We start from the raw sequence: 22,590 nt of genomic DNA, 5'->3' as shown, positions 1-22,590 counted from the left end.
CTGCACCCTTAGACTGGGTTCCACCATTTTTAGACCAACCTATGTGCACCAAACTCCTACACAGTTACAGGTTTAGATAGATTTCAGATCACTTAGACTGGTTTGTGTGTAATGTCTGTACCTGGCTTTTGTGTAAATCCCTGTCTGCATGCTAATTTCTAAACCTCTTACAGAGTAAAAACAGCAGAGAAAACTTAAGAGCCTCACTTATTTGTTCATTTATTTAACATTGCCTAAAATGTCTTCCTTTATCCTAAACCTAAGAATGAGAATTTTCTTTGTCAAAGTTAGGACTGAGAATGACCAAAACTTAGATTTATAATGGAAGGTTAGTTGCATGTTTTTTAACAGTTAATAAACAGAAAGGTTACAATTAATTTGGACACTTTAAGTTGCCTAATAGCAAAGATAGGTAATCAACAGGGATCCAGGTTTTCCAGTTGCCATGGAAAAAAAATGGTAAAACTCGATTTTCTCATTTTAAGGAGAAAAATACAGGAAATAGTGGGTTTCCCCTTGCAGGCTGATAGAGTTGCAGCCTGCAAGGGGTTGGGGGAGAGAGAGAAGGGCAATCAGCAGTGGGTGCCATGTGCGCATGTACACGTACACATGTCCACCAGGCAGCTTGGAGAGCAGCTCCTGGCAGGTTAAGTCTGGTGGCCTGGGGGGTGGGAGTGGGATTGACACCCCCATAGCGAGAGAGGGAGGGAACTTGGCAGGGATGGAGCTTGGGCTACCGCCAAGCCTAAGCAGTGCATGGGGCTTGGGGCCCAAGGCCAGGGTGGGAATGTGCATCTGCAGGGCCCAGGTGAGGAGTGGGACAGCCACAGGCAGCTCATTTGGAGGCACATGTGTATGCAGGGAAGATGTAGGCTGTCTACTGAAGGCTCAGGCTCCCTGCTTTGCCCTCAGGGCCTCCACAGCCCAGCGGGCAGGACCCAGCGCAGCAGGGTAGAGCAGGGCGGGGAAACTCGGTATCGCTGCCACCACAAGCCCTGCGCTGCCATGGCAAGGCATCCCCTGCCCACCTGCCAGCAGCAAAGGGCACAACTCCTGAGAATGTGATTTTTTTTTTTTAATCAGAGAATTTATGATTTTTAAGACAGAGAAAAACAGGATCCCTGGTAATCAAACAAATAACTCTTACCTTTACTACTTTTATCTCCCCTCTAACTTCTTAGGGACTGCATCTTCTGTCTAACTATATTGGAAGCTCCCTGAGACAGGGACGATATAACTGTCCAGGAACACAGAGTGTTCACTACAATGAAGATCTTATTGCAGTTAGGATCTTTGGACTATAGAAGTAATAAACCTGCCTGACTATGAGGATACAAGCATAGCCCATAGCATCTAGTTCCATTCTTATATATTTATTTTAGACTTCTTTTAGATTCTACATTTCTACAGACAGGAAACTCTCATTTTAATGGATGTAAAGAGCCATAATGCTACATAATTAATATCTATGGGCACCTATGCATGTGTGCCAGGGTGGGGGAGAGGGAGGTGTTTTAATTAGAGCAGTTCTCGAAAGCTGCTCTAATTAAAACATCTGCAGTGTCTCATGTATTATGTGTCACGCATTTCAAAATGGTGGCCGGGGTGCTTTAACTAAAGCTCATTCAGCAAGCTATAGTTAAAGCACCCCTGCCACCATTTTGAAACGCGGGGACACTGAATCCACAGGATGCTGCAGCACAGTGGAGTGTTCCGATTAATCGAGTCTGCTTGAGCATTCTAATCGAGTCTGTTCTGACACGTTCTAATCAGAATGCCTCGGAGCACGTGCAAAAGTGCCCCGTATGACTCCAGTGTTTATAGCTTAAATTTTCTAAAAATAAATTTAAAAGTCAGTCAGTCATCAAAACAAATAAGAATACTCTTTATTCATTCCAAACCCCCCTTCCTCTGCAAGTCAGAAAATAAGACAGTATATATACACATAAAGTGGTGTTCATCTCAGCTATTTGATTACACAGAAATCTGCCAGCACAAACAACTGTTAAGCAGCTGAGTCCCTTCAAGCAGACAGAGACGGCATTCTGGTGCAACTCTTGCTTTGTAGTCCATAATGAGTTTTATTCAGTTTTGGGCGGGTGTTAGCAGCAAGAGCTTAAAGGATAACATAGGGTTGAAAGGAAAGCAGCTAGCTGTAGAACTAATATGCAAGACTGGAAATCAGAAAACAAAATAGAGCTCTGCATTTTTATTTTTTTTTTTAAAGAAAGCACTAATAATTTGCATTTTATTTTTTAGTTATTTTGGTTCAGCTCTGGGTCAAAACATTCCTTTCTAATTAAGAGACTATTGCAGAAAGTCAGTGGATTAGAGAAAGCAATAAACAAAGTGAATACATAGTAAAAACAACATTTATTAGCCTGGTCATAAAATAACAGTAAAAAGGCACTGAAATGTAGCAGGTTTATTTGTTGAATTATTAAAATGTTCAACTTTTATAAAGCAATATATTAAATGCTGAACATTAAGCCTAGAGTAAATGGGTTTTAAAATTGGGACAACTGTAGCAGAGCTGTACACACAATAATTTTCACGGATTGCCTAGGAAAATTTTAGCAGATAGAGGAAGTGATTCAAGGAATACTGGCTGCAAAACAAAAGGATCATAGTAAGGCATTGTGTGTGGAAAGGGCATGGAGGGGTCATGGAAAAGCAAGGAAACAACATGTGACAGGGCTGCTATAGGATGGCATTTGAAACAAATGTATTCTGTACCCCACAGTTGATTTCCCTTGCTCAGCTAATTGGCTCCTTTTGCTCCTTTGTATGCTCGGATCACACAGATAAGAATGATATAATAATTTTTGTGCAAAATCAACGGACATATACTTCCAAAAGGGGAGCTTTTCTAGTTTTAAGACACAAAGATTAGTAGTGAATGTTAGACTCTGCAGTTCCTACATAGGTTTTCAGACCTCTGTTTTATCAACATGTCATGAGGCAAGGACAGATATGTAGGGTGTGCCACTGGGACGCATTGCAGGTGGAAAGTTCCTGGAGGGACTAGGATCTTTTGCCAGTATAGTGGATCCAAGGCCCCTGCCACATGACACATATTATACAACTAACTTGTAAACTGCACAATAAATTTAGACTGGCAACATTCAAAGCAAAACTGGCCACACATGTACAGCAAGACTGGCCACACATGCAAAGTAATTATAATGCAATTAACTGGTTAGTCATGTAATAAACTTAGACCAGCCACATATGCAAAGTAATTATTCACACTATAAAAAGTTAATCCAGCTATAAAACAGCCAACCAGCTACAAAGTTAGTGCTTGAAAATATGCAACAAGTTTATAGATGGTTTCTATTCAACATCAATTTGAACTTAGAGCCCCAAGACATGGCACTTGTATACTGAAAATAACATCTGAGCATCATCCTCTAGTAAAGCTTTAGAGTATGATCCAAAGCCAGTGAAGTCAAAGAAGTCTTCTCTGACATTACTGGATCAGGCTCCTGATACCAGTCTAAGGTCTCAAATTCACTTTTTCCCAAGACTACAAATTACATCAGGATCAGAGGTCAAACTATTAATGTACCAATATCTTCCTGCTAAACATACGGATTCTTATTTTACTATCTGCTTACACTGTAGTCTAGGTGGGTTAGCAGAAAAATATCAGGGAAAGGTGGTTAGTAAGGGCACAATAATGCATTTCTGGTACAGTATTACTTTGGGATGTACAATGATTGTAGAAACACCAATGAGTAAAGACATACTGAATGTGTGGCAGAAGTGGGGTGTGGTGTGGCTCCTTTAATCTTGCAGGCTACCCCCACTGATTGGTAGAGGGGCCCCACTTGCGGCTCACTCCCAATCAGCAGGGAGGCGAAAAGTGTGCTTTTAAATATGGCACCATTTTTGCCTCCCGCCACTGATTGGCTGAGGGGCCCTGGACAGCCCTGATGTTTGCTGCTGACTGGCAGGGAGGCAAAAATATCGCTATGTTTAAAATGGCAGCTTTAGCTTCCCTGCTGATTAGGAGTGGCGGGATCCTCCGCTAATCAGCAGCGAGGTGGGAGGGGCAAGGGATGAGGAGCATACATGGGAACATGAAAAGTTAAAGGAGCAGTCGTGCACTCTACTTCCGCCATGAATTTGGTAGGTCCCTACCAATGAGGTAATGACGTCACTTCCAGGTGAATATAGCAAAAGAAATTGTTGTAGTGCTCCACTAAAATGAAACAATTTAAATACAGACAAAAAATGTCTATAACCTAGGGCAAGACCTCAGTGATAATATATTTTCCCTACATACAGGCATGAATAGAGGAAGAAAATGCGTCAATTTTTTTCTCAATGTAGATACCAGAAGGGGAGAACATTTTTTCTCATTCTCAGCTTTCTCTCTCTCTCACTCCCTCTCTCATGCATCTTTAAGTATTACGAAACAACAGAAAGCAGTTAATCACAAAGATAATAGAAAGCAGTTAATCATTAAATTGACAAAAAAGCAGATGTGCCACATCTCTGTTGTTTGATGAAGCAGTGCTGTTACTCAGATGCATTTTATATACTTTCCATCCTTCTGAAAGCATTTTTACAGCTTTGCACAAGGTCAAGCACTTAAGTGATGCTTGAAGGTACTGCAACTCATATTATTTGCCAGAGTATTACCGAATACCCACACATGCACATGCTCACATGCACCTTATGCATACAGTCTCCTGACTTCAACATTCCCCAGCTGCAGCAATCATTCAAAAGCATTCCTTTGTCTGCCTCAGGCTAGCAGGTGTTTTTTGAAGATACCAAGTAACCTGGGTAGTCTATCAAAGGAATGCTTTCAACAAGACTTTTTGTGAAAAAAAAGGAAAAAAAAGAAAAAGAAAAAAACTGTGTTAATTGATGGATACTGAGGTGCTTTTACAAGCAAGTTAAATATAATATATGTGTGTGTGTGTGTGTGTGTGCCTGTTGACTGTAAACCATGAATATGAAAAGCAGATTACAGATTTTCAATAGACAGGGGAAAGGAAAGAGCTGTAGTAAATAATAAAAGATAGTTGAAACAGTCTTTGTCTATGTTAAACAACAATCAATCTGGCAAACAGCATTATAGGAGCCAGTTATTCAAGCTGGTACCTTAGCACTCCCTGTGCCTTTCGCCCTACATTAAAAGCACAAAGATGCAAATCACATTTTAGTAAACGAGATGTAAATGTAATACCCTTAGGTAGTAAGATATCAATGTTATTAAGCACCGTGATTAAATAAAACATTAAAAAGTGAGGCAATTAATGTATGCTGTGGAAGCAATAAATAGATGAAGAGGGAAAATATGAAAGCTTTGTAGGTACATAGCTGCATGTGTGGCATTTCTCACCAGTCAGAAGTGGGAAATGATTTCTCCTTCAAGGTGCCCTGGAGCTGAGGGAAGGATATGTGAATAAGCAACAGCGTGTCCCTGTACTTTGCATGGGTACAGGGGAAATTATTGATGCTGGAGAAGCTAGAAGAAAGCAGAGACCACCTCAGGTAAGGAATTCCAGGGGCATTTCTTGAAGGCAGTGGAACAAACAAAAAATCTGGAGGCAGCCAGGGATGGCTGCCTGGAACAGCCCCTCTGGCTAGAGACAGACATTACACAAACTGGTTTAAGTGATCAGAACCTGCTTTAAAACTGTAACAGAACAGACATTTAGTGCATATAAACCAGTCTGAAAATGTCTGAAACAGGTTTGAGATACTACATTCAACCAGGTTTAAAACACTTTTTGGGTCAAATCAGTTTATGCAAGGTCTGTCCCAAACCCATTCCCGGTTTAACTTTAACCAGACTCCCCCAGCTTCCCGGCATACTCTCTGGGCTGGGTGGGGCTCTCTGCTCCACAGCAGAGATGGCCCCTCCCTTCTGCTCCCTGGCTACAGCTCTGGCGGAGACAGCAGGCATCTGCCTGGCTTCCCCCTGCTCCCTCCCCTCCCTTCTGCCTTTTGCAGGCTTCCCCCTGCTCCCTGCCTCTCCCCACTCCCTGCTAAGCAGGGATCCATCCTCCCATCCCCTCTGCCTTACACAGATACTGTTTGCATTAGCTAGCATACCACATGCTGGCTACAGTCCATGCTACGGGACAGAGGACTGTGTCTGCTTATGGTTTTTGGAGCTAATCAACAGGTCAGCTGCTAATGTCCCTTCATTCCTTCTTTAGAACAAGTTGTTTAAGAGGAGCTTGAACTAATGAGAAAGGCTGCAGCTTTTTGATGGGGTGATAAATGCTGATAACAGTTAATAAATGCTTTATCAAGGAAGGGGTGGAACCCCTCCCTCATCAGAGCATCCTGCTGGGGCCTGGCCACACCCCCACCCCTTCAGCTCAGTACTACAGAAGGGAAGGGAGGGCTGCTCTAGCACCCCCTAGCTTCTAGCCTGAGCCACTGAAGGCATGTGCCTGCATTTCTGGGATATCTGTATGGTTAGACTAACCTGCAAAAATTGAATCAATTCAGGCTCAGGCTTTTTGAATGTCTGTCCCTAGCCTCTAACTCTATTATTCTGATGCCTCTGCCCCCTCCGCCACCAGATCAAATAAGGAAGGGATGGTCAGCCACAAGTGCCACAGGCAGCCTGTGTGTGGGATGCAGTAGGAAGCAGAACAGCAGATTGAGGTGGGAATACAGAGCAGACAAGAGCAGCAGACAGGCAGGGGAAGGGGATCAAAGTGGCACTCATGGTGGGTCTGGGGCTAATTTGTGGCATGCATTCCAAAAAGACTGGCCCCTACTGAAATAAGGGTTGCTGCAGGGAAGTCTTATGTGTTATACAGGAGGGCAGACTAAAGTATTCAAATGGTTCCTTGTGTTTTTATAACCTATGAATTGGTCTCCTTACTCCTGTTCCACTTCTCCTGCAATTAAGGTATTTCTTTCTTTCATCCTCCACAATGCAAAGAAAAAGGAGCAGTGAGGGCTCTACAGACAGTCTCCCTGCTCTGAATACTGGCACCCAGCAGCACTGTCTTCCTCATGGACAAAAGCATTAACTATTGGAAAACTCCTGCTCAGACCCTGATCCTAGATATCTCTGCAAGAATACAGCAGGGCTGACTGAGTACATGGGAGGAAGGGTGAATGCGTGAGTATCACAACCAATCTGTGGTACTTGCCAGTTCTGCGGGTGTAGTGGAATACTGAAAGAAAGAATCAGAATTAACACTTCGTTGTGGGATTGCCTAATCACTCAAGAGCTGTACAGCTGTTCAGTCATAAGTATGCATACTATTAAAATTCATATTGCATACAATGGGAAACAAATCTGTACACCGCTGGAGTGTAACAAGCATACAATGCTCAGGTAAAATAATGAAAGCTATTCAAGAACCTAATATGGACAGGACACTTTCAATTCTCTCCCCACACTTTGCCAAATGTTAGTTGCATACAAATACAGTTGTACAGTACATTGCACCATGTGATAACTGCTAAGTTTTAATGGAAACTAATATACAATACAAATTATGTAAAATTCCATAAAATGTTACATGCCCAAACTACAAAAATGATGTTTTGCAGTTACCACTTTGTAGGAGGTTTTATAGTTACGTCTTTAGATTCCCACCCAAACACTGGCCATCAGGAATACAATGCTTCCATAGGCGGCAGAATGAATAGTGATGCTACACCTCAATCTTTGCTGAACGCTGGGCTTTCCATTTATTTATGGAAACATAAGTTAGGTGTCTAAATCCTGTAAGGCAACCATGTAACACCTATAAACTGAAAGTCAGACACCCAGACAGTTTTCTGCTATAAAAGCAGACCACTCACTTCGTCGCATCTACTTCCACGTGTACTCCAAACAAGAGGCAGTGTGTCTGCACTTCACAATGCTTACATATTACAAAACCAGGCTTTGCAAAAATCTCAGCTAACTGACATTAAAACCCTCTTAAAACTGTACTGGTTTAATTTGTTAACCAACCAGGTAGTAATACTTAATTGCTGAAGAATTAAAGATTCCTATTAGTAATTAATATGCATTTCACAGACTCCTGTTGGTATTTTATTAATTCCTCAGAATCACATAGCTTACAAGACATAGCAATTTTTGAAACTATGGGGAAGAGTGCTTTGCAGTCAACAATTAATTCTTCTGGCATCGGACAAAGTATCCACAAGCTCGTTCCAGGAAAGAATTTGATCTCTAGTACAAAAGGCCATCTTTGAAACCATCTTCATCTTCCTAGGAATTCTGTGCTGTTAATCTGCCTATGGGCCTGGATCTTCTCCATAAACCAAACAGCAACGATATTTCATTCTAGAAAAGGAAGGGATTGGTCTACAAAATATCCAACTCAAGTGCACCTCTTCCAAAATAGAGACTTGGAAAGCCATACATGTAACTGTTTTGATTAATATTAAATAGCACTCATCTTTTCTTTTGTGTTTTAAATTGACAGGAATTATGATTTGGAAGAAATTTCAAGTTCAAAGTCAATTATGTCAAATCATACCTTTGAGTGTTTTCCATTACACAAAAAAAGAACTCACAGGCTGAATAAATTTCCTCAATAGCAATAGCTTGACATAATTTTACCACACATGTTATCCTGGTATATTTCCAGAAATGTTCTGCACTTTTAGAGGAGTGTCAGCTGTGACTTACTGCTTAGTTCAACATACACAAACACAATAAGCACTAAAGCCAAGTACTTGATTCTGACTGGATTTGCCACAACTGTATTTAAGGCTGTCTGTAAAATCTACTGATGTGGATTTTTCAACGTGTGGTCAAAATGAATTAAATAGCTCATGGCTTCTACATCTATTGAAATTGCACAGTTTTAGTAACTCTCATTGACAACAGTAAAGAGAAATGTATCAGTACATAAACATGCCAGCCATGCACTGGAATCTTAAGAGCAACTTGGAAGTCAGGTGTGACATGCACACACAGGCACATCTGGAGTCAGCTATATTTTGAAGCCACACCACTGAACCAACGGGTAGGTCACATAGTCAGAAAACTACGTGGTACAGCAGGAGCCCATTATGAACTACTTGGGTGAATAAATATCTATGGAAGAATGAAATGTTGCGTCTTGGTCAAACAACTCAGAATAGGGAGCAAGTTCTTTGACACCAAAAACACAGAGCCCAAGCATTTCACAATTTTCTTCATCCTTGGGAAGGTGCAGGACAGAAGAGATTCCCCCTTTTTATATTATGCTGTTTTTGGAGGACGGTCACATTCCTCCACACAGTTCAGCAAACCAAAAAAACTAAATACTTTTATTCAAGTTTCTCTCGGTAATGTTTCCTGCTTTATACTTGCATAACAGAAATTAAGGTTTTTTGCTGAACAGATGCACAAGTCCAGGAACCCATGAAAGCTAGCAGGCATTGCTGATTCAGAGTTTACTTAGGAGCAGGTCTTACTGATTACACTCAGGAAAGTTTTAAGAATACAAGAAATAGGTGCCCTGGTAGGTGAATGCGGTAGCTCAGAGCTGTCCAACTTCAAGCATCGAGAGGCCACATGCTTTGTGGGCTGCAACAGTGAGAGCTACACCAGAGTGAGCCACAGGTACCTGAGCCATGTGATCCTCCTGCTGTACAGCAGGCCCATGAGGGGCCTCCCGCTGCTACATGGTGCACATGTAGGCAGTCTCCTTAGGGCATTTATACACATGCTCTGGGAGGCAGAGGGTGAGCTTTAATTAGCAGAGCTTTGAGAGCCACACTAATTTAAAGTACCCAAAATGTCATATGTATCAGCATCCCTGCACTTGAAAATGGTGGTGGAGCACTTTCAACTAAAGCTCGCAAACGAGCTTTAGTTCAAAGTGCCCCGCCAACGTTTTTCAGTGCGGGGACACTGATGTACATTATGCTGAAGGCTGCTGGAGTACAGTAATTATCAAGCTCTAGGAGACTTGATTGAGTCTCCTCCAATGGGGGCAGCCTCCCTGCATGTGTATAGGAGCCCCTCAGCACTATGCACCCACATGGCCCTGGCTCACCCTCTGCTCCTTGTGCTACATAGCACTGACTTGTCCCCTGGGACAGGGGCAAAAAGCAGCAGCTGGAGGAGAAAGGAGAGCTTGAAACCCCCGGCTGCTGTCTCAGCTAAAGCAATAATGGGAACTATGATTTAGTAGGAATCTGGAGGTTACAATTTAACCCCTTGTGGGCTGCATGAAGCCAGTAGGCCACCAGCTGGTCAGCCCTGCACTAGTTAGTCTTCTGATTTATATCTTCTCCTAGGTCACATCTGAAAGTGAGTTTGGTGGACTTGTCCTGGTTCCTTGCCAAAAAACCATCATGCAGTTTTGAACATTTAAATGATTTTTCAAGAAAAACCCCAAAATGTAGCAGCATAGTATGACATAATGAAAGAAGCCTGAAGAACATTAAACTCAAGCTCATGCAATGAACTCTCAAACGCATTCAGATTTTACGCTAAGGCAGTGACATAGTTGGATTTAGCTCCAAGAGCAACCTAATGATCCTCCTAGGACTAAGCTATTAGGGTGGAAAACTTGTATTAAGCAAAAGAGAACTCTATACTATGTAGGGATCACTTTATTTGATTAAGCCACATCAAATATTCCAGAGACATGGATTAAGTTAATGATGATAATGCAAATTATCTGGTAAGAGAGTTACTCAGAATCGCTGCTGGGATGTGATAGAAGGTGCATATTTGCATGCTGACTACATGGGATGATGAGCTCAAACAGGGTCAAGACAAAGTTAAACATATTCCAGATCAGCAGGTTTTTGGCATGACCAATTTGCTAGACAAATGTAGGCAGCTTTGGAAGCAAAATGACAAGGCAATAATAAAATGTGGTTTCTTAACAGTATGCTTTACAGTAATACTCTATAAGTAAGATGCCAAATTAATGAACTTGTAAAGCACATTAGTTACCAGCTAACTAAAATCACCTTAAGAGAACATGAGCAGTTCAAAGATAATGTAATTATCATCCAAAGTAATCTTACCTTTTTCTGATCTTCAAGCTTGTGACTTACTGGATTCCTTCCATGTCTACTCATTTCTGAAGATAAATCCATCACATTCACTCCTTGCCCTTCAAAATGGAATCGGTTCTGCAGGACGGCAAACTAATCCAAAATGCTGGGGCTACAAACACACTGGCATGCTGCTTTTCCCATCACATACCTTCTTTCAACTTCATTGACTCAGAGGAACGAATAAAAAACTATTGATTGTGCAGAGAAAATAAACTTTGCGATTCACTCCAGGGACTTTCCGAATCAGCATAGTGTTTTTAAAAGCTGACACTTCAAAGGAGAAATATTCATCCACTACTTTGGCTCCAACCGTTATCTGTATCTTTCTTCAGAAGCTTCCATTTTAAATAAAGTTACATCCTGTCTGTGAACCTGTTGAGAAAAAGACAAGTATTAAGGTTAATTTGCAATTTACTGTCACCCTTGGTAGTTAATTATCTCTTCTATAGTGTTTTTATTTCTAAAAAGCATTGCTACCACTGCTTTGTAGATGAACTTCACTGTAGATTAAGCACCCTGAGAAAGTTAGCACTACCCACTTCTCTATCACTGCGGTGTACAGAAGCATTCATATTAAGCACATGTGCAACTTCTAGACAAAGAACAAGAAAAGAGGAAAGCAAAAACTATTCAGTATGAAGGTCACCTAGGACGCTCTCACATCCTCTAATCATACTAGCCTATAACACTTGCATGCTATGGGCCACATGCCCATCACATGTGACAGCCCATATGCCACCTCTAAGGTGAGACAGAGAAAGCTCAGTCAAGTTACGAAATCCCAAGCCAATACAGAACATAATACACATATTTGTATACTTTTGCAGTTAGAAAAAAATCAATACAAGTGAAATCTGTTTGCCAAAAAGTTACAGCCCTATTAATAACAAAAACTGAAAATGCTTAGATATATAATCAACCTGGCTCGACAATAAAAAAAGAGAATACCGATGCCTTTAGTGCAATTAAAAGTCAATTGCATTTCACTGAATTAATTGACAGGATGAAGCTCACATAAAAATTAATTTGAATGCAACTTCAATTCATTTTAAATGTGTAACATTCACAGTATGACTTACAACTATTTCGAAGTGAAATGAAAAATATATGTAGTTAGAGGGTATAAAACAGTGTGAGGTAGAATATGCAATTTATTTCCAATAAGATGATTGTGAAAAGGTTATTCTCTCATATAGAACCTGGACCAAAACTCACTTAAATCACTGGAAAGACTTCCACTGATTTTAATAGACTTTGAATCAGGTCCATGGCACAGGGATATTCAACAACAATTCATTATTCATACTTAGGCCAAAAATCACAAGCCTTGAGTGCTTGGAGTTAGACTCCAAAATTCATATCTAAGAACCTAACTAAGTGGTTTCACACTGCCATTAATTTCCCTGGCAACTTTATTTTCTCAATACCTCTGAAAACCAGGTCTTTTTAAGCCAAGTATATAAATGTAAGTTTCAGAACTGAATATTAAGCATTCAGGATTTGAATTATGGTTCTGTATATGCAATGGAAAGTCATTTGTATTTGACAGGAGGCCGCCATTTGCCCATTCTGGAATAGATAGAGGAATTCACACTGCCACCCATTCTTACTGGAGTCATGGCATTTTCCTGCATGTTTATTCCTCTTTCTGATTTTCATTTTTACCCAGTATTTAAAGGCAGGACATAGTGAAATTAACAGATTGATACTAAGTGATACTGAAAATTTTCATACAGGTTTCCCCTGCCCCCAGTGCTTCCATTGAAAATTTGAGAAATAATATTTCCTCTACTGCAAAAAGTATTACACTCTCTTGCGACCAACTTCATTAATACAATACAACAGGTATATATATTCTGCAGGGCTATTTCTATTTGTAAGTTGCCATAAGTCAAAATGTCCTAAAGTACATGGAATAAACTGGCACTCATATATCAAGAGCCTATTAAAGCACTAGATAAAGATTACAAAACAGGGTAGTCCAAGTTATCATGCAAATCCTGAGGAGCCTCCAGTGAGACATGAAGTTGTTTTCCACAGAACCACTAGAATTTGAAGCAGTTTGTACTTTCTAATGTTACTGTGAACAAAACAGCACCAAATGACTACTCATTTTTTCAGGGTCATTTGGTAAAAATGTACATCTCTATTTGCGATCATTTGTGAAATAGTAGTATGTTGTATTGTATGATTAAGGCTACTGTATAATCTAAATTTCTAACCACTGATCACAGAAGCAGCCTTATTTTGCAAAAAACAGCTCTAGCCTGACACACATCATCTAAGAAAATGAATTATTCAATTTGATATTGCAGATTTGAGTAATGATCCAAAGTCAAGTTCATTCAATAAATAAGATATTTGATTTCATTGGGCTTTAGAACAACCCTTTTGTTTGAAAAGTATATAGAAAATTTAAAAAGTAATATTATTCCTGTCGCTTACTGCACATCCATTACTAGAAACTAAGAACTAAAGAGGTCCCGTTATATCAGAAGGCAACGAAATTTCAGTAATACTTTATAACCTTCAGTAACATTCAGTCCATAAACTCCAAAAGATGAGACTACGCACACAAAATGATATGGAAGCAATCGACATCTGGAGTTGCAAAGCTTTTTGTAGACATCAAATAATTTTATAGCTCCAATAAGTGAAAACCAATTGGTTAGAAATACAGTTTATTTGTTGGTCAGACACATGCATTACACCAACCCCCTTACTAGAAAAATTGCAGAAGATTAGGCTATTGAACTGTTTGATGAAACTGTATAGTGTTTTCATGCCAAAGCTGGACAGAATACAGATAATTCTGTTTAGTCCGGCCTCATTTTTAACATGCAAAGCACAATACAGCAGTTCTTACATATTCCATTCAACACTTTATTCAAAGGTCTTCAATCTTTTCAACATGAAAAACTGTAATTAAAACACTTGGCTGGCAAGTCCTGTTTTATGATGGCACCCAATTTAATATTTACTATTTTATTTTGTACAGAGGTGTAATAAAGCATAAGCAATCAGAGTAACGGTCTGGGTTTTTTTTTAATGTTTCCATGCTATGCCGAGAAATCCATGTATCACACTCTTGACAACACAGCTCAGTCAAAGGATAAATGCTACAAAGGACAAAAAGAACAGTAGATTTTTAAAGCAGGTTAGTAAGGAAACAGGTAAGTTACTGACAGCTTTTGATCATTTTAGAATATACTTCAGTACAGTGTGGCATTAAATTCCTGATTCAGCATCATTTAAGACAACGTAAAGACTTCCATTCATTTCCGGGACTTTGCGGCAAACCTGGGATGATCAGCAGTGGTTGCAGAACATTAGGAAAGTGTCTTTGGTCTTTCTGTATGATGCTGTTTAGATGCAGCATGTCTGCAAAATATTTCCTCTATCTGTTCATAAGCTTCATTTTAAAACTCACCACTCCTGATTGCTACTGATCAGCTTCTAAGCTCTTCAAAGTGGACACATCAACTACTAGGGCTTTAGAGATAAAGGTCAGCACCTCCATTAAAATACGCTGTCCGGGTGAGTTGTTAAGACTTGCCAGTCTCCATGAAATTACTGCTGATTCTGCAGGCAAAGGTTCCCAACTTCACTGACCAAAGCCAAGTTCCTACTATTTGTTCTGTTCATGCTCTCTCACTGTCTCCTTGCTGCAACAGGCCTCAGAGTTCATAAACAGAAAAAGGTCCCCTCCATTGTGCCCCAAAGCCTTGTCAGTCACCAAGCTAGATTCACTTATGTCAATGGAGATTGGTCTGGAAAACTTAAGTGTTGCTAGATTTTTTTCAGGAACACCCTCATATTTTCCCATCAGGAGAAAGAGGAGTTTGTGAGAACAGCAAATAATGTGGATATTAATATTACATTAATAAAAAAAGCATTTCTGCTCTTATTCTGGCACCTGTAGAAGATGTCACCTAAGCTGCTGCAGAATGAAAAAGAGATGTCACATCCTTACTTTGAAGAAGGGGTCTAAAGGTTTTGCTATGCTGCTTGTGCATAGGGTAGCCATTGATCCTGTTTTATACCAGACTGTCCTGTTTTTAAACCCTCTGTCCCCTGTCCATTTCTAAATGAGAAAAAGATTGCAGAAAGTCCTGTTTTTCAGTTCACTGGTGGAAACACATGTCAATCATTTGTCCTGGCAATTCTATAGGCTGTGTCCACAGCCAGGAGAAGCAGGGTTCTGAGCCTCCAGCCAAGGAGGGAGGGAGGGAGGGAGGGAGATGGCCTTTTAGTGGTGACCTTGCCCCTTGCTACTGATTGGTCAAGGGGGCCATTGCTCCCCTCCCCAAGGGGATGCCCTGTAATCTGGGGATTCGCCAGTGGCCACTCTACTTACATATGACACGAAGCTATAGGATGCAGCTCCTCTCTGCCTTGCCTGAATTTTTAAGTACTACTATCACGCACATCACTAAACTGCAAAGTGGGAGGGTCCCTGCGAGATAGCTTTGGGCATCCACAGGGCAGGCTTTGTGTACCATCATACATTTCAAACATTGACATCTATATCTGTTAGTAAATTTTACACAAGAATGCTTAGGCCCATGAGCCTTGGGGGACTCAGACTGTAGGGCAGGGCAGGTTGTACACACACTGTTGATCTAATACAGGAGTGGTCAGTCCCCAGCCTACAGGGAAGATCCAATCCGTGGCACCATGTCATCCAGCCCACAAGGCTGCTCACAGGTCCAGAAATTTGGCCACAGGAGACCGGCGGCACCAGAGCTGGCCTTAAGTATGGGCAAAGTAGGCAACCACCCAGGGCACCATGCACACATGTATGCACAGCAGCACTCTACCCCTGCCCTGACCCAGCTGACTCCTGTCCCCTCCACATCCAACACCTGTTCAGGAGCTGGACCAGGCCAGGCTCCTCAGGCAGATATGGGAGCATATTCCCTGCCACCCGTGATGGGGCCAAAGAGATGCCCACAGCACTGGAGACAGCTGGGGATAGGGCCACCTGCTTAAGCAGCCATGTTCCTCTGCCCCTTCCCCTCCCCTGCCACCTGCCTCTGCCTGCAGCAGCACCATTGACTAGATATTTGGACAGCAGAAGATAAAGCTTCCATCTAAGTGCAATCACATCACAAATAGTGGGTGACAAAAAAGAATCAAAGTTTTAAAAACATTGAGCTATTCAAGATGGGGTGGAGAAAGCTTTAGAGGGATTTATTTTAAAAGCTCAGAGAAAGCTTACAGCTAGAGAGAGTAGGGGCAGCTCAGGAGCTTTGAGGCCATGGTAATTGCCACAACCCATCCATAGGGTACCCCTAGAGCCCCACATTTCTCCTTCATTTCCACTGCTTGTCCCAAGGAGCAGACTGAAGTTTGTCCTGGGATAACTCCTTATTCTCACAAGCCTCAGCTCCACTGTTCTTATGCTGTACTCCACAGCTGCAACAAGGGAGTCTCTGCCACCCCTAAGTGGCTTCCCCTTGGGTGGAGAGAAATTAAGTCTCTTCTTTGCCTCCAGGGCAGATCCAGGTTAGGGTGTGCTGGTGCACTTGCATCCCACTTTGATTCCTGGCCCACCCAAAATTTAAAACCAACTGCCTGGCAGTGGCAGCAATATTTCTAGTCAGACTGTGCTAAGGGAGTCACTTGACTTCATGGCTCATCACAATCTACCTGGTCTCTTCTAAGCTCTTCATGCCACAAGTATTAATGACCCTCTCTCCTTTTTAATAGACTTGATGTTCCACCAATCAAGCTATCCTCCGTTCTGCAATTCTGCTGTCTGCCTATTAGCTTCTCCTGCTAATGAAGCCCCTATTTCACAGCCCTGTCGATTGTTTTCAACTCATTCCAATGAGTTATGCCTACAGAATAAACACAGGCATAGACCCCTAATGTATTAGGGAAACTTCTAGTTTATGTTTGTTTAACTGGACAAAAAGTGTGTTGTTTTGCATGTGACAATGCATCTCGCCATCTGCACCCCACTTTGCACAATTCTGGATCTACCCACATTTGCCTCCCTCTATCCTCCTTTGCTTGCCTCAGGAATTTTCTTCTTTTTAAAAGCAGGCTTCCCACACTTTGCAAAGGCCTCTATGAACTCCACAAATGCCTCTTTTGGACTTTTCTTTTTGACCCAAGGTTTTACAGGCACTTGGTAGTAGGCAAGGTAACTGTTTTTGACACTAGAAAGTTGCCTTATGAGTTTGGCACCTGCAAGAAAAGTAACAAGCAGGTATTGTTTGTTGTTTATTTTTCCTGGTATCACAAAGTTTTTTTGATCCCTTATTCTGGAGTGCCATGTCAAGGGTCTCCTTCACCTCCAGACAGTCTCTGTAGCAGATGGTGAGTCCTTTTCCAGTCTTCCCATGATCATAGATGCATTGCTACAAAGATGACATGGATCTGAGTCAGCCTGCAGAAGTATTCTATCAGTCTAGGTAAAGGTGAACAGCTCCTGGATGTCAAGTGCATCCTGTTACAAGGAATACTGTGGCCTCTTATATTCAACATCCTCTAGTTCAGTGGTTCACAGATCAGGGGCTTCGGACCCCCCTCAGCTCCCTGGCACTGCCTCTGAAGGAGCCGCCAGGCTACTGGGGCTCTTCATGAGAACGACGTGGGGCAGGCACAGGGATGCTGGAAGCTCCATCCCTTCCAGCCCGACGGTGCAACTGAGGCTGGCCCCACTCCCCGGCTCCGGGCAATGACCTTGGGTGTGGGGAAGGAGCGGCCCCACAGGAGCAGCAGGTCCTGCTCCACCCCCATCTCTGCCGCTCCACATCAGCCTGACCCTTGTCCAGCTCCCTTTCCCTCCCTGGCAGCTGTTCTGGGGCCAGGCCAGGCAGGGGGGGCACCGCCACTGTGATTCATCTCCTCACCCTCAGGCAGGGAGGCAGGGGTAGTCCCACTGCTCGGTCGGCCAGGGGGGAGCATATTCCCCACCCCCAAACTTCCTCTGCAGCCAGCAAACTTGGGCCCCGCAACCAGGGTGGGCAGCCAATCACTGCCACCCTCCCGCACTTTTCCTGAGCTGGCCCCACCCCATATCAAATGCAAAGACCAATTCATTGTTTTTCCAGGGGTGGAAAATGTGGCTGAGGGAGTTGCCATGGGGAGGCTGGAGGAGGTGGCGCCACCCACAGAGGGGTCCCCACTTTTCCTCAGCTCACCCCGCTGCTGTTAAGTTGCAATTCCCAATTAATTTATTTCTAATTATTTATTTCAGATGTGTGGAGGTGGGGCAGGGGGAACCCCTGCACCAGAGACTGCAGAAGACGACAGTGCCGGAGTATGACAGTTGGGCAAAAGTGTTACAGACAGACAGACAGATTAAGGCTTTTATTATATTAGAATTGGCCAAGACATAACTGCACTATTCCTTACTTTAGCCAATGCCAATTAGCACCTTAATTTGCAATAGCAAGGAACATTCACAAACTTACAAAAAAAACAACAAATTAAACAGCAAGCTAACTAGGGGAATCTAATTTTATGCTTCTACACTAATAGTCTGCAGATCAGGATGCTAATCGCCTTCATTTTATCAGGCTGAGTAGACAGTTCTGTACAAGGTACAAGTTACATATTTTTTATTTGGTAGAGCATAATGTCCCCTAGCAATACTGTATTTGGAGGCTCTCAGTTGATTCCCCTAGTCCCAGAAGCCATTACTCTAACTGCAGAAGTAACTGCAATTCTTGTTTCCACAGAATAGCATTGGCTTAGGTTCTGGCTATCATCTTATCACAGGAATCAAATGAATGTACTTGGTATTTTTTCCACTTCATTTTAGTTCTTATAGCAACTTTGTCATATGAATTGAGATGCTACTTGCAGCACCTAGAGCCTCTGTTATATGTAATTTTATTTCACTTCTGAAAACAGTGCCAGACAGGAATGTCCGTTATCTCTTCCATCATTCAGTTCTTTGGCCACTGAGTAGCAGAAAGAAAAAAGGAGTGAAGAAATATATCTCAGGTATATTCTTGAGAGAGTCAATATCGACCATGTGTTTAATTCCAGCTCTTTATTACCACTTTTCCTACACATATATATCTTATAGACAGCAAGACAGATCTATTGTATGCACAATAATTTTGCTAAAGTACATGATCGAGCACCAGCCTTTAAATGAACTTTGGTTATCAACTTTGCAAGCACAGTGTTGTTCGTGATGCAGTCTTTTGAATGATGTGCAAAATGGCTACTTCTTAAGCATCTCATAGCATCTTTTGCAAGAGCAGAGGTATTATCCTCTGGTCATGAATGATGCATGTCCCTGGCAACTGTGGGGGCACGGCAGTGGTGGGAGTGTGGCGGTGGTAAGCGCAGAGCTCCTGCAGATGCCACAGGTGGCAGCGGGAGGGGGTGCGAGTGCCAACCAGGGGTCAGTGACCACCTGCAGGCAGTACCAGCAGTGTCAGCAACAACCAGCAGGGATCGTGGACCGCCCACAGACGTCACCTGAGGTGTCAGTGGCAGGCTGACGAGCAGTGACCACCCACAGGTGCTGCTGACATTGTCAGCTTTTTGTAGGGGATGCACCATCACACTCAGGGGGAGCACATGCACCTGCATGCAACCCATATGCATCACCCCTGCTTCAGATCTTGCAAAATATTGCAAAGTGGCATGGCCTGGCCAAATTCCAACTAGTGTAGCTAACTCAATTCCCTACCTAATTTTCACCTGTCATTTCAATGTTTGCTGATAGACTTTATGCTTGTCCCAAAGTTTTTACTGTACATTGTCTCTCCTCAGAAATGGCTATGCTGCTCTGAACAATTTGTTTCTTTACATAAACAAAGTTGACAGTGGTTTAGAAACCATTCTAAGGGAATGAAACTCAGTTGTGTATACGTAACTGTTTTACCTCTATACTTGTTACCACTACTTGTGCATCATGCTGGATCTTGGGTAGCCAGGGCTGGGGCCACTCTGGGATCAAGGTGCTGACCAAGGTCAGGAAGAGCAAGCAGAATCCAAAAGACAAGTCACGTAAGGAAGCCAGAAGGTCAGTCCAAGAGCAGTGTCTAGGAACAAGCTGAGTTGGGAAGCCAGGAGATCAGGCAGACAGCAAAAAATCAGAAAGCAAGCTGGGTCAAGAAGCTGGGCAATCAAGGAAAATGCAGAGTTGGAGAGAAAGCTGGATCCACGAGACAGTGGCGTCAGAAAGCACATGACAGAGCAAAGCAGTCTGGGATGAAATTGAGCCCTGTTGCCTAGATACACCCATGATTCAGGACAGGAAGTATATGGGGAAAGTAGAGGGTCAGGTGATCCTAACCAACTACTTCAGTGCAAGGGATTGGGCAGAGGGCTAGGTCTTACTAGAGCCTAGACTAGCCAAGGTAACCAGCTATAGGGTGGCAGGCTGAGGTGAACAGCTTTACTGGCCAGGCCAAGAACCTAGGTATGGGGCTGTGGCCTGACATTATAGTATTGCAGATACAACAGAAGCCCATTTTTCTTTATAGACAAAAAAAGATAAAGGAGTTTATAGTCAATCTAATTAGGTTACAGAATGGGAGGGTAAAAGATTGGAGAACTTGGAAAAGATATGGCTGGGATTAGTACTGAAGATGATCATTCATATTATACTATATGTTTACAATAGTCTGAAGGAACTGAAAGGGGCTGCCTGTAAAAAAATAAATATTTTGACTAAATTATTGTAATTGCATAAGATGTTTATCTCCAGGAAGGAGGGGAGTGAAGGACAATACAACTATACAGAAAGAAGGATGCTGACTCCTGATAACAGCCCTGATAACAGCTTGTCCACAACACCCAACACAAGAGAATTGTTCATCATGAAATGCCTAACTCCCCTACAGAGCTGTCCTTACTCATGTAACCACATGCAGGAAGAAGAAACCAAAAAAGCTAGCTGGAGTCAAAGGTATATCTTTCCTAAAACAGGAGATAGGGGTTCTAAGCTAAGATGAATCCAGACTCAAATTTGAGAGACAAGACATAGTATGGGCCAGGTCTGGTTTAGAGGTGAGATACTGTGTGCACAAATCTTTCATAGTGTTAAAATGCCTTCCCTTCCCCTCCCAAGATTATGTTTTGTATCTAACATTAAACAGTACTGTGGTTAAAGAAAACTTTGTTTACCATTTCACCCAGCTCATGCAGTCAAGGGATCATTCATATCAATCCAGTCAGGCCTGGTCATATACAGACCTGGGAGGCTGACACAACTGCACCCCCACCCCCCACCCCCCCACATTCCACAGCATAGCTCAGTGGGTTGGGTTCCCTGTAGCCCCATACTCCCATTGCCAAGTCTGGACCACCTCACAGAAACAGTAGCCAGGAACTTTTAGCCCCTGAATCAGGTAACAATCCACCCACAAACACCCCCCACTCCCTCTGTGCTCAGCAGCACCTCTCCTCCCTTTCCTCCCCGCCTGTCTCTATGTGTACCTCTGCACGCAAGAAAGGGAAACCTGTAGCCACTACCCATAGTCCCTTCCCCACTCAAAGCTAGAGCTGCGAGAAGATGCTGGGTGGGGAGTCAGTCCTCCCAGATGTTCCTCACCAGCCCAGAAACAGGCACACAGAGGGGGAGCCACTGGCTGCCACTGCTGTCCCTGGCCAAGTCCAGTTCCCTAGGCAGCCTCACCCCACAGCCCTGGTTACAGCAAGGTAGGAGAGGTGGTACAGCAGTGGCAGTGGATGGCTCTCCCTTTACCATGCCCAGTAGTATAACTAGATAGGGTGAAAGGAGAATGGGAGGGGAGGGGAAGTGCTATTGAACAGAGAGGAGAAGGGAGTGGGTACCAGGAGCGCAAAGGGGAATTCTTACCAGATTTGGGCACTTTAAACGCAAGTGCTTGCCTGCTGCTCCCATAGCATGCCCTGTCAAAGGGAGGGGAGGATAGGAGCAGGGCAGCAGCATTGCACCCACACCCCCTTTTTCAAAATTTTGGATCCACTTACGGGCCTGCTAAGTAAACACGCCATATCTGATGTAGCACAAAGACCCAGTCAGTGGGTGAATCATGGGATTCCCAAAGCAGAGAGGCACAAGGCCAAATCCTAGTACAAGCACACACAGAGAGAGGAGAGAAGGGTTGCTGCATACCTCAGAAGTTTAGTTTCCCAGGAACCTCTTGAACTTTATTTTCATGAGGTCTGGGTGCGAGTATGGCAGAGGGGAGGACCAAGAGGAGGGGGATGGTGAGGGTATGAACACTGGAGAGAGTGCTTTTTGTGGTTTCAGTTACTTGCTGTTATAAATGTCAGGTTTGCTTTGAATTCTGAGTTGGTGTGAATGCAAAATTCAAATGAAAAGAAAAAGAAGAATTAAAAAGAAAATTACCATGTGTCATCTCTTTTCCAACCAAAAATTTAAAAACCAATAATCAGATACTGCAATAAAACCCTTTGATAGGGAGAAAACATACGCTTTACACATTTCCAGGGGAAAAAAAAAAAAAAAAAAATCTAAAATAGCCCCCAAATTTTGATTGGAAAAAAAGAGCATCCCTGGTTTGATAAACTAATTTGGAAGTTGAGAGAGAACACTCTCTGGAAAAAAAGAAAAGGCACTCCAAAATTAGTAGATTGAGTGATCATGATATAGTT

The 22,590-nt window shown here is 42.6% G+C and overlaps 1 protein-coding gene across 1 annotated transcript in view; it reads right to left on the bottom strand.

The window, feature by feature from the left end:
* Nucleotides 1-22,590, bottom strand: part of NAV3 (neuron navigator 3) — an 878,534-nt gene that overhangs the window by 625,233 nt on the left and 230,711 nt on the right. Inside the window, exon 3 of the mRNA XM_059726114.1 lies at nt 10,978-11,382. Within this exon, the coding sequence (XP_059582097.1) occupies nt 10,978-11,049 (72 nt within the window). The 5' untranslated portion in view covers nt 11,050-11,382. The remainder of the gene's footprint in view (nt 1-10,977; nt 11,383-22,590) is intronic.

The sequence above is a fragment of the Alligator mississippiensis genome, chromosome 4 (genome assembly GCF_030867095.1).
Source record: "Alligator mississippiensis isolate rAllMis1 chromosome 4, rAllMis1, whole genome shotgun sequence".
Lineage (NCBI taxonomy): Eukaryota > Metazoa > Chordata > Crocodylia > Alligatoridae > Alligator > Alligator mississippiensis.
This window is presented reverse-complemented; position numbering and strand designations above follow the sequence as displayed.